The sequence below is a fragment of the Stigmatopora argus genome, chromosome 13 (assembly GCF_051989625.1).
Source record: "Stigmatopora argus isolate UIUO_Sarg chromosome 13, RoL_Sarg_1.0, whole genome shotgun sequence".
NCBI lineage: Eukaryota > Metazoa > Chordata > Actinopteri > Syngnathiformes > Syngnathidae > Stigmatopora > Stigmatopora argus.
In genome coordinates this window covers 7766417-7779403 of record NC_135399.1, presented here as the reverse complement: position 1 = coordinate 7779403, position 12987 = coordinate 7766417, and the positions used below count along the sequence as shown (strand labels likewise).

The following is a 12987-nucleotide window of genomic DNA, read 5'->3' as shown; positions in this document are numbered from 1 at the left end:
ATGGGATATGTTTGTAATATAAAACAAGAGGTGGTTACATTTTGAAGTTACAAGATCAAATGCTACACAGGTTATAAAAATAATATTTTGATAATTTAATAACAGATTAGAGAATTTATCTTAAATTTGTATTTGCGTCGGTTTGTAAAGGGAGTGCCCACTCTACCAAATATGGCCATGTCTAAAATTTAGCTGCATAGGCAGTTTAAAATAAGTGAAAAGTCTTGTGCACGAGTTGTGATGATAACATGTTTTAACTATTTTCCTTTGTGCAGCTGCCACAAGTTATCACTTCAAATGTCATCCAGGTCATGCTGTAACCAGAAGGGTTGAGTCGAGACAGTGTTCAGTCGCTATTTAGATAGCGTGCAGTTTATTAAAGCTCCTTTGTGTCTCGTGACTCCTTGCTGTCTCCCTTCTCAGTCCTGCTTCATGTGACCCAGATATCTATCGTTGTATGTCATTGCAAAGTAGGATACAATTGCTCAAGGACAATGGAAAGGTATATACTTTTTGGCGTCTGTGATATTTGAAAGAGGCATGCCACATTGCTATGAAAGCACACAACTATATTTGTTTAGTCAGGCCGTACTGGAGTCCCTCGGCTGCTTGGTCAACAAAAGCAATATGAAAAACAATATAAAAAGAGCTATGGACAATATTTTAGGTCCGCAAAAACAAATATTGGTAAAAACAAGTTGCTCTTGCCCTGTACCGTTTTAAAATATAATCTACAGCAGTACTAGCCGCAAATACAAATATTAAAGAAATGTGTGGTACTCATACATCACTTGTATGTAAATGTCTTAGCATAGTCCTACCGAAACCGTGTATTGTTTGTCTCTGTAATTAACGTGCAACTACTGAATGGCTGCGTCTGTATAGTGAATGAGTCATAATGGTTGTTTCTATTGGGCACCAAGTGGGGACTTCCTGTGTACATCAATAGCAGGGTGGTTCCATTTCCCTCCAAATCGTTTAACACTCATGTCCTCATATGACCCAATGTTTTTTTTCTCTTTTTTTGACATTCAGAAAGACATACCACACACACAGCATGCCACCTGCAACAACAACACAGAAGGTACACGTGGGTGTTTTAGTAGAGTTTGGGATACACAGTTGCATCCATGACCATGATGTTGGCTTGGTAGAATACATTTGATTATCTCTAGCAATGAGAAAAAGGTTGGTAGTAGTAATGACTGATCACCGTCCCCCCCCCCCCCCCCAAATCTAATTTGTATTTATAATTTTATTCCATCTCGATTCTTTTCGCATTTTGTTATGGTTTATGTATCTGATGCTGTTTTTTTAAAAAATAAATAAGGCAAATTTACTAAAATGGCAATTGTGTCTTCGATTGTATGTTAGCATTAGAATAGTGGGTGTTAAAAAAAATACAATTTCTATTTTAATGCACAACATGTGTAATTTTTGTTGGTCTGATTAGTGTTAGTGTATGGCAAATGGATAGTAATCAAATGCTTGAAAACCAGCAATATAGGAGTCTTTTTGAGTGACTGTTAGCAATCAGCGAAACTAAAAATGCATCTCCACTAAATTTGGTTAACTAAAACTCACTGGTCTAGTTTTTTTTTTTTTGTTTATTATGTTGATCTCAAAATCTTCCAGCCCTAATCGATACTCTCTCTGAGTTAGTTCAAAATAATTTGGCTACATTTCAAGAAAATTGCCAGACTCATTAAATCCTATGAATACTTGCACAAATCCTAATTTCCTCTTAAAGTTTATTTACATTGCTCGTAAAATGAATAGTTTTTTTCTTTATTGTCCTTTACTAAACTGTTTCAGGTTTAATTAGTGTTCACATTTGTTTGCATCAGACCATATTAAGTAGTATTACACTGAACGTAAAGTTAGTATGTACCATTTTTATTTCTGAAAAAACAATAAAGCTTTTTAATGTACTTTTGAAAAACAATGAGGCTAATCTGTTTTAAAATAGGCAGACAGACATATTTGGGATGCTTATGAAATGCACTCCAGCACATGTTGTTGCTGTGGAAACAGAATATTTGACAGGTATTATCTAGCATCTGTTGGAAAATCTCACCGGCTTGATTGGTGGTGATGGTGACAGCAGCAAACTGCCTCATCTTGGGTGCCAGTGATGAAACTCCGTTCTGTGCCTCAATCTCAAACGTGTAGTTAGTGTGAGCTAGTAGGTCCCCCACTGTCACAGTAGTGTTTTGTAGGCCTTGGGCTCTTGGAAAAAAGCGTACGTTGCTTCGGCAAGGCTCACATTGTGGGCTTCCACCACTGCTTCCGTTTGGGGCCCCGGCACGGCATCGTTTGCAGAGGACTGTAAAGGTCAGGTCCCTGCGGCCACCTGTGTCCTCGGGCCAGCTCCAGTCTAGGATAACCGAGGTCTCGTTGATGGAGGAGATAACATTACGAGGAGCTGAGGGAGGGCCTAGTGGTCAGAGAAGAGGACATGAGGTTGAAGCGAGAAGACCAAATAGGTCATTGGATACACAGGATGAGAAAAGGAAGCAAAAGAAGAAAGGAAAGTGAAGTCATGAGATGATGGGGAAAAAAGCTGAGCGGCCCAAAGAAAATGGCATTTAATAGTAAATGGCAAATCCATTCAGCGCCATTTTATGACTGCAATGTAAGCCAATACATCAGCTCAGCAGTTTAGAATTCTACTTTTACAAGGCTAGGTATTTTACAGTTTGTGTTGGCAACAAGAGAAAAGGTCATATACTATAATGTTTATTCCTGGTGTAAGAGATGGTGTAGAGACTGTTTTGTAGTGTTTTATATAAAATAAGCATTCTGACCCATAGTTTGTCAATTGTCATTTTAAATCTCATAGCCAACTCGAACAATACTCAAAAATACTTATTTAAATATTATATTAATATTCCCTACTCAGATTCAATGTATCTCTCTGTCTCCCTCAAAAGAGTTCAAATATGGCCAACGTACCAGATGGTGTTTAGGTGATAATAGCCTCTCATAACTGTTCTGTGTAATTAGGAATCTGTCCATTACTGTGTTGACCATTTGCATCATCTAGTTTTCAGCTCCGAGACAAATTTCTTTTTTCCTCTTTAGTCCTTTTGTAATAAATTAATGTGTAACCAGACATCAGGGACTGGGGTGATTTATACTTTCATGGGTAGCGGCTTTTGGAAGCTTGTAAAACAAATCTGCAATCAATTTGCATCAGACGAAGACAAACAAAATCATGTCAGCAATAGAAAGGGGGAATCAGACCGATTCGTGAATTAATTACCTCTGCCATAGAAGTTTATTTGATGTGTTTTTTGCCAACAGCCTTTGATGAAATATATTGGACAGAGGTTGAAAGTAGAAAAAAATGAACATATGTGTATTGACATGGAAGGCCAGACGCTAATAAAAGAAGCCAATGTCTGTAATATATGTTGTGAACCAATTTAAACATGACAATTCCCATTCACTGATATATTTATCCCTTTATTATGATTGAGGGTGGTTTTGTTTAAGCAATGCAAAGTCTGATCCTTTGTTTTCCCAAATTTATACAACAATCAGATTGTTTCGGAAAATTGATCAAAAGAAAAACAGAGTGAGAACAACACCTGGAAGCATTTAGAGAACCATGGAACCATAAAGTTCATTGACAATAAAACTAATGAAGGATGATTGGTTTCTCATAGCAGGATGCAGACAAGTTGATTTGCCAATAGAAAACAAAATTCCACCCATATCAAAGTTGTTCTCTTGTGAGAAATTGGAAAGTACCGTTTGCTAAAATAATTACAACCTGCATCTTATGCAGAGTGATGTGCACACATGCTCACTTACGTGTACAGGCCATGGAGGCCTGGTCTCCTTCAGCCCGGAAGTAGTTTTTCTCACATCCACAATGCAATGATCCTTCATGGTGGGCATAGCTATGAGGCGGACACTTGGAACACTCCATATTTCCCAGTGCAGATTTGTAGAAGCCAGCCCTGCACACTGGGGGGAGGGAAAGGAGACATTAGTGTCATTCAAAAGGAGCAGACCAACATCGAAAGTGTAAACCAATGAAAGATGGGTGGTCACTTAAACACACACAGCACCAGTAGATGAAAGCAACGTAAATCAGAGTTTATGTATTCGGTTTCGTATGTCTGTTCAATATTAGAAATTTGGTTTTGAGGCGTGGCTGGTGAGAGTTTTCGCTTTCAGAGTGCTGCTCTACAATATATAATGATAATTAATAACAACAATTAAAATTGAACTTTAACAAAAGACAATGATACTTCAATACGGTACTACTATTGTCTTATCCATCACTGACATTGACACACCATGGTCCCTATAATGCAGTAAATACTTCACTATATTCAATCTTATTTGTGTATACACGCGTGTGTGTGGGTGTGTGTGTGTGTGTGTGTGTGTGTGTGTGTGGGGGGGGGGGGGGGGGGTTAAATTCAGGCTTGAATAACGAAATCTGATCCTACTACTACAATGACAACCACAATTCTTGCTGACACACCCCGAAAAAAACATCCCCCTTACCCCACAAGGATGATACACCATAAAATTAGACTTGACATCTAGAAGCTACACCCATTCACTGGAAAGAATTGAAAATTGCTGGATCAGCACAAAACTGCAAGGAATACCAACCAGAAATGTAGACAACACGTAAAATGAATTAATCCAATCATCGTACCAATCTGACCCTGTTGCCCATCCTCTTAGCCATAAATTGACCTCTGACAGAGTACCGATGTTCCAAACAGTTAACCTCTCGATACCAAGGGAGGAATATTTCATTACATTCACTGGGCAGGTGAACACTTGGCTTGAGATCAATTGTAACAGTGGACATATAAACTTGTCACATAACGCTATCCGTGTGTATAAACCCGATCCACAAGCATATCCTTTGAACCAAGAAAGTAATTTTATTTCACAAAATATTACAATAATTAAGAATGATTAGAATTGCATTATACCATCAAAAATTATATTTGAAACACAAATCTCTATTTGCATTTACAACAACAAAAGTGTATTCCAGTTTCAGAAAAACTTGTTTGCATTTGTAATTTCTTATATATGGTGTAGTTGATTTGTGACTGATATTGAAATAAAAAATAAAAATTATATGAGGAATGTCATCCGGGTATCGGTAACTTTGCCCGACTTTTTAAAAGATCAATTTCAGTGATCCCCCATTTGCATATGCAAGCTAACTAGTTTGTCAAATATTTTTCCAATGGTTCCTTACACTCGAGGTGAGTTCAACTGCAAAGTTCAGCACAAACAACAAAGAAAGATATACATATTAGACACTAAAATAAAATATGTTCATTGTTTTCGTACCTACTATCTTATTGTCAATATAAAATGGCAGACGCCATTGTCTATAAAACTACTTTTTTATTTTTTTAAACAAGCAACACCCACAAAAAACAATGAAAAAATATGTTACAACAAATTGTGAAAATAATAGCGATTGGACAAGATCAAAATACAAATATTGATCATTTTTTTAGCCAGATCGCCTCGTCCTAATGTCAATCATTTTGATCTTCATTGCTTTTAAACAAAATTAGCCGCGGGAGATTGCCACAAGAACAACATATATTACGCTGTGAGGTCCTCATAACACTTTTAGTGCGAGAATTAATATCTCCACATACACTTATGAAGTTTTCATATGACAGTGGCGATAGTATGTTGGTTTTTCTTAACCACAACTGTCGAAATATTTTTGTAACAGCTGGAATTGGATAAAAAAATCTTTTTTTAGTGTCTGCCAGGAAAAAAGGGGGGGGGGGTCTCGAAAAGTACGATGGCAAAATCAGATTCCACTCTAAGGAGGTAACTCCTCATTGAAAAGAAAACCAACATGTGTTCCACTGACATTGCAGGGGTGTGCATGGAGAGTGCGAAAGCATATGTGCCGTTAGACAGAAATGCAGCACCTCTTCAACGGATGGAACTCATTTTAAATGGTATGTACCAACCCTGAAAGAGGGAGAAAATAGTTGTTCCACTAGTGAACGGACCACCGGGATGGCCACAGAGCCAAAGATCGATGATCGTGCAAGTGTGCGCAGCAAGGAATAAAAACTGGACCAACATTTTACAATAGTGCTGTGGAAAAAAAATATCCTATCACGATATGAGCCATTTTAAATCATAATATAATACATTTTTAATGATTTGGTCAACAAGCATACAACATTTGTGTCCGCTTTCCCCTTACTCCCTTTTTTTTTGGATATTAAACTGATTTGTAACAATTATTAATGTATTGATAGTAGTATTGCTGCTAACTAAAACTATTCAGTGTAAACTGAAGCAGTTGCATACACTCGTCAAATGAGAAGGTATCTAATTATCTAATAATACTTGTGACCGGTAGTTTTCACTTTTAAGACAGTTAAATATTAAGTTCCCATAATATCATAAGCCACCCGATGGTGCAGTTTTCCTTGACTTTTGTGTGAGCAGTGTGGAATCGGTTCCCCATTCGGTAGCATTATGATTGTGAGTTCAAATGTTTGTCTTTCTCTATGTGTGCCCACAACTGACTCTCAACCAGTTTTGGGTGTAGTCCACTGTTCACCGCAAGTCAATTTGGATAAGATCCAGCGCTATAACAAGGATAAGCAGTTTTGATAGAATAAGATCATTAATGATGAAAGTATTTGGATTCATATTTGAACAAATTGTTGTATTTTCTGTAGAGATTACAGGAAACTATTTTCAATTATCTTGTATACATTACACACGTACGGTTGGCAGGCAAAGTTGAAGAATGCTGTGTAAAAATACCACATACAAGAGTATCAATAGTCAATAAACATTGGTACTGTTAACAGTATGTTTTCGTACGGAAACACATTGTACTTGTACTCTCCTGAGGATGCATATATCATGCTCTCGACAAAATGTCCCCTGGAACAACACCGCATCAGTCACTTGCATAGCAGACGTACTAGCACACGATAACAGCTGCTCTGTGATATGCTGGTTGTATGAATAACTAAGGTTGTTATTTGTTCGATCAATAGCTGATGTCATGGGTCACTCACATCAATAATTAACATGGAGATCTCTTGCGTACCCAATGATAGATGGCCAATCATGTGTCTTCTTTCAGTCTTCTGCTGTGAAGTGAAATTACTTTGTCACTTGTCGATGCCCAATCATTTGAACTGGGAGGGTTGCGATGAACGTTCGTTCATTCTCTACTAGCTCTCCCACTTCAGAGGGATTGAATGCTTTGTGCCATCTATCACAGCCAATGAGTTATTTGTTGGCAATGTTAATCACTTCTTTTCTCTCAACCGGCACATGTTTCGTATATCTTTGTTGTCTTTTATTTTTCTTCATCACATCAAGAGATTAAATTGAACGAAATGACTCCATATCTATTTGCAGCAGTAGTGTACGAACTATGGCCCTTGAGCCTATCTGCAGCCAACAGAAAATTAGGAAAATATCATTGAACATGGCCCGCACAAGAAGCTTAATTTCAGCCCATGTTGTGTTGCACTTTTCAGCTTTAAGTCTAAATGGAGCTATTCAATTACTGAGTTTTTACATTAGCTCAGGGGTCAATGCCAGACATGTTGAAATCAGTGTAGGAAACTGTTGAATTTCAGTGCTTTGTTTTACCTAAATACAGTAGTGTAAAAAATAAAAATAAAAATTATAATAATACACCAAGGTGATAAATTGGGCTATCTTGGTTGTGATTTTCTTCTCTTTTGCTGTTGCAGGATATTTCCTCTATGTTTTTTAAAGTTTGTCTCAGAAATGTAAATATAAAGATATTCAGATATCACATTTTCATTGTACATTTGATTTATTATCGTTGTTTATATGAAATAACTCATTCACTGTCATATATTTTAATTGGCGGTTGGCAGAGATCAAATAATAACTGCTAGACCTCCCAGTCAAAATGGATTGAAAGTTTATCGCCATCAACGGCAGCTAAAAAAAAGAGAAGAGAAAAAAAATAATGCACAGTTCTGCTCTACCGTTGTTTTTTCATGTCACAGTGGTGATGTGGGAAACTATCTCTACCCTTGACCCAATGCCCTAAATAGAAGCTGCATTCCAAGTCACCATTGCTCGCTCTCCTGATAATAATGACTCTTACATGAGAATCCATTCTGGTGACAAACAGCAGTGGAGTAAATTGACAGTGATAGATGTCCTTTTTATTTACCACGTCCAGCCAATTTATCATTAATTTTACAAAAAAACAGTCACAACTTCCTTTTTCTGTTAATCATTTACATCCATCAAAAATTAAAACAGTTCATTATTATTTTGTGTTATTTAATATTATTGTTTTTGCCATCAATTTGATTTTCATTTAGGCTGCAAACCTCCGCTTTTATGATAGCGGAATATTTTCCCAGGTAAATTTCACCGCAAAAAAACTAATGGACATACAAGAAAATAATCAATTTTGGTATATAAGGATGGTCTAATTGAGTTTTCACACAGCCCACGTGGAATCGATTCCCACTCAATAACTTCGGATGTGAGCATGTGTGTGTCTATTTCTAAATGCTGTGTGACTGAATGCCGGCCAATCGATGGTTTACTTTAACTTTGGCCCAAAGTCAGCTTGTCCAATTTTCTCTTTGTTTCTAAAACATCCATGCTTGTGCTTTAAATATTATAAATTGTGCATGCTTCCATGCTTGTTCAAGCGGCTGTTTTTGCAGGGCACTAAAGTGGGCCACAACAAGTGAAAAAATCCTACAAACAACACATATCGAAGCCTGGATCAACTCCCTGCTGTATCCATCAAGGACGCAATAACCGTTTCATACACAATCCACACTAGAGATTAACCAGGTCAGTGAGGAAATCCAAGACAACCAGCACGAAAGGAGCAAGTTAACGCTTCTAAACCCACACCCTAACACACGCGTTATGTATCGAGGTGGGTATGTGTGAATTGTGTAGATTGACACTAACCCTTTAAAGCTCTCACACTTGGCCATACACACACGCGCAGCCACACACATTCCGTGTTCCCTTCCCTGGAAACTGGCATCTTCCAAACATACTATTTAAAACCATGTGCCTTCATTCATCCTTCACAAAACTATTGTGCTGCTTTGGACACCAACAACCGCCTGTGTACACCAAACACACACAAACACATAAGATGCCGTCATCCCGGTGATTCAGAGTGACACACCCTATTGTAGCAAGGTCCGCAAGTGTTACAATAGTAGCCAACAGCAACAGATTACAATTTGCAAGCAAATATGTGATTCAAACTTCCCAATGGCTAATTTACAAAAGGATGATCTAGTAGTTCACAAATTGGGGAAAGATGCTTCAACATGAACAATAACACAAAGAAGAAAAAAGAACTGTCAACACCAGAACTGTGAGACCGATGAGCTAACCACTCGACCGCCAGTCCTAAGATATGAATCATAACTGTATTTTATATACTATATTTATAATTTTCATTATAATTTATATGAAAATTTATGAATAAATACATTTGGAAATGAATAAAATGCTAATAAAAACAAAATTCCTAAAATAAAAATAATAAAATCATAAAAGCAATCTTGTAATGGTCCCCCAAAACATTCCAAAGTAGTTATTTTTATAATTCCAAAGTATATAACTCATTGCCAACAATACATTCAATTCATGTACCTTCTCCCAGTCAAAATGGATTGAAAATGTAGCACCATCAATGTCAACTAATGAGTAAAATACTGTACGTGCTCTATAAAGGGTTAAACAGTCTCCCTTGTCCTTATCATCCTTCAGATAATTAGAGGTCCACCTGGCTCCTGACATCGAGTCCCAGGGAGGAATAAGCTCCCCTGCCTACACAAATGTAGAAACCTCCAACAGGGAATATCACTTTCATTTTCTCGAGCACCTGAGGACGAGTGAAGGACATACACCTGTATAGTGTGCACAAAGGCACTCTGACAGACTTCTACACACACTCCTCAGTGAGGGGCCGATGCCATATGCTAAAGATCCCCAAGACTCCCCTTACTTCAGACAGTATGACAGTATTCCCCACAGTGGTGCTTTGCACAAACCTGTCTCAAGAAAGGATGCCGAGACCAATGAAAGAAACTAAACTGTTATTCACAATGGTGCACAGTTGCACATTTACTCATAAGATAAATTTACAAAAATAATACAAAAAAAACCATTATTCCATCTGCATTCATTTAATCCATGTTCCATTTCTCCATTTGATGTGGTCTGCTCAATTCGCTACAGATGTTTTACACAACAAAATCCATACAGACTCCACTGATCATTGCAATCTCATAAAGCTGGCATATTTATGAAATACAAGCTTTTGGAAGATTTCCAGTTTCCATTTCACTCATCTCATCTCATCTCATCTCATTTTCTGAACCGCTAAAATCGTGGGGGGTGCTGGAGCCAATCCCAGCTCACCCCGAGCCAGAGGCGAGGGACACCCTGAATCGGTGGCGCCCATTTCACTCATATTTTTCACAAATACTAGGAGTTGAACTTAATTTTAGGCTTAGTCATTAATTACTTTATTAATTATGCATTCATTTGATTTGAAATTTGACATAATTTCAGTGTATAATTGAATCAAATAATACACGTGAAAATATGTTATGAAAGATGAATACAGTTCTCATCAACATTTATTCATTACTCACAACGAACGAATAATATGTTGTGACACAAAACAAGAAATGGAAAACTAGAAGCACTGCCTATCAACAACACTTGGTTAAAACAGCTGTCCAATGATTAGTTTTGTGTTTAAATTATGTTAAAGTGAGCATAATGTATTGTAAATTTGTACAAAACCTAAATTTTATCTCCATGAATTTTATTTTAACACACAAGATTTTCAGATGTATTATTACTGCCAGAGTATTCGATGTACCAGGAAATATTGCACTGCAAAATGTAAAATGTTTATGTTTTAAACTCAACAGGTAATCAAAATGTGTGAGTTTGTTTTAAATTCATTTAATCTTCTGTATTAGACGTAATTATGGTATACATTGTGAATCCCTAATGAATACACTTTTGTTTCAATGCAGAGCGATATTAAACTTCATAATGAATTTCGTTGAAATAAATTATATTGGTTTTTTCCCGGATGGCTGGAATTTCTTTTTCTCTCTGTCATATTTAGGAATTCAAATGGCATTTGAATTATTAAAGCAAACAATATTTGATACTTAACGGTTTTAGATGTAATATCAGTATCTAATTTAACTTAAGTTAAAGCATCTTTCAAACTGAGGTCTGGGTATCCATAAAATAAATGTGCATGTGTTTTTGTCAAGTTGGAATGCAGTGAGGCAGGTGTGTCAGCTGGTCGGGGCAAAGCAACACTAAATCACTTCTCAACTGACACACCTCACCACAGGGTGTACCGCCATGTGTTGGTGCACACAGACAGTGGTAGAGAGCGAACCAGGGGCAGCGGTTACTGGGTCACAGATACAAGGATAAACCTTTCTATAGTTCAGCAACGTACACACTCGCCGCACTGTATGACCCGACTCGTGAAAATTTAGTGTACATACAAGGAGTACAAGATGTTCTTTAAAAGGTTGCAATGGAAATGTCTATTTGTTTTTCAGTGAGCGCAACACACATCCTTTGTGAATACCTTGTACATTCTCGGTAAGAAAAAAAAATAAAAAAATGTCATAACTACATTAAGTGGAATCAGAGGCCAGCCGATCGCAGGGCACAAGGAGACGGACCATGCACACACACCGATACCTAGGGGCAATTTCGAGTGCCCAATCAGCCTACCATGGATGTTTTTTGGAATGTGGGAGGAAACCGGAGTACCAGGAGGAAACCCACACAGGCCGGAGAACATGCAAACTACACACAGGTGGGACGTGACCTGGATTTGAAACCAGGACCCCAGAGTTGTGGGGCCGATGCGCTAACCACTCGTTCCACCGAGCCGCCGGCCTTAATATGTGGGTAACATATTTTGGGTAATGTAGGTCACACCAAATGTTCATATTTGAATCTACATGAAAATGATGTGCTCATATATTTGGGTTAAAATCATTTTAAATTAACAACAATATGTGGATGCCGAGTCACAATTAAAAATACATACTCATTTAAAATAAATAATTTTATATATATATATATATATATATATATATATATTCTTTTTGAATAATACAATAATAAATTATTAATACCTTAGTAAAACAATATTAATAACATTAAAATGAATGGCCCCAAATAACACTTTTATTTTTCTCTGTAGTAGTAAACTCCTTCCCTACTAGGGTAGACGACAGACATCCATTTGAACCGTGAGGACTATCTGTGAATGTTCAGGGATGTGGTTGGCATTAGACGTCCAATCCGTTTTGATTGGGAGGGTTGGAAACGATCGTTCGCATTCAATTCATCGTCATTGTCATTTTAGCTGCAAAACATTGTGTACAAGTACCCATTTTTGTGTGTGTGAGTGACAGATTAGAGCAGGTGAGTGACATCTTGGCACAAACCCATTACACATCAAGATTCTCACCTTACGCCATGTCCCATACCACAACAACACTCCTGTAACTTATCACCTGTACCTCTAGTCTCTTTTCCTTTCCTGCTGCAGCACATTTCATGCACTCAGACATGATAGAAATCGTAAAGTCTGTGTCACCTGAATATTTTCTTTTACAGAACAAATTTGAGTTTCACGCCAACTTTGAGTGTTTTTGCGCATACGCTCACAAAAATGCACACCTGCCAGGAGTAAATCAAACACACGTGCAAACACACAGAACATAGAGGCACAATCTTGCCAATACTGATGGACCCAAAGAATGGGAGGTATTTGCAGGGGTCTTCTCCAAACACCCTCTCTGGACTAAACTTGGATCATGTGCAAACACAAATCACACTGTCAAAGAATCTTGTGGTGATTCATAAGAGCTCAGTGAAACAACTCTCCAGGGTCCAATTAAGATCCAAAGA

The 12987-nt window shown here is 37.4% G+C and overlaps 1 protein-coding gene across 5 annotated transcripts in view; it reads right to left on the bottom strand.

The window, feature by feature from the left end:
- epha3 (eph receptor A3) overlaps positions 1–12987 on the bottom strand; it is an 84248-nt gene that overhangs the window by 35350 nt on the left and 35911 nt on the right. For all 5 annotated transcript variants that reach the window (XM_077616574.1, XM_077616572.1, XM_077616575.1 and 2 more), the window contains 2 exons: positions 3820–3975; positions 2078–2437 (listed from right to left, as the gene is read on the bottom strand). In XM_077616574.1, coding sequence (XP_077472700.1) covers positions 2078–2437; positions 3820–3975 — 516 coding nt within the window. The remainder of the gene's footprint in view (positions 1–2077; positions 2438–3819; positions 3976–12987) is intronic.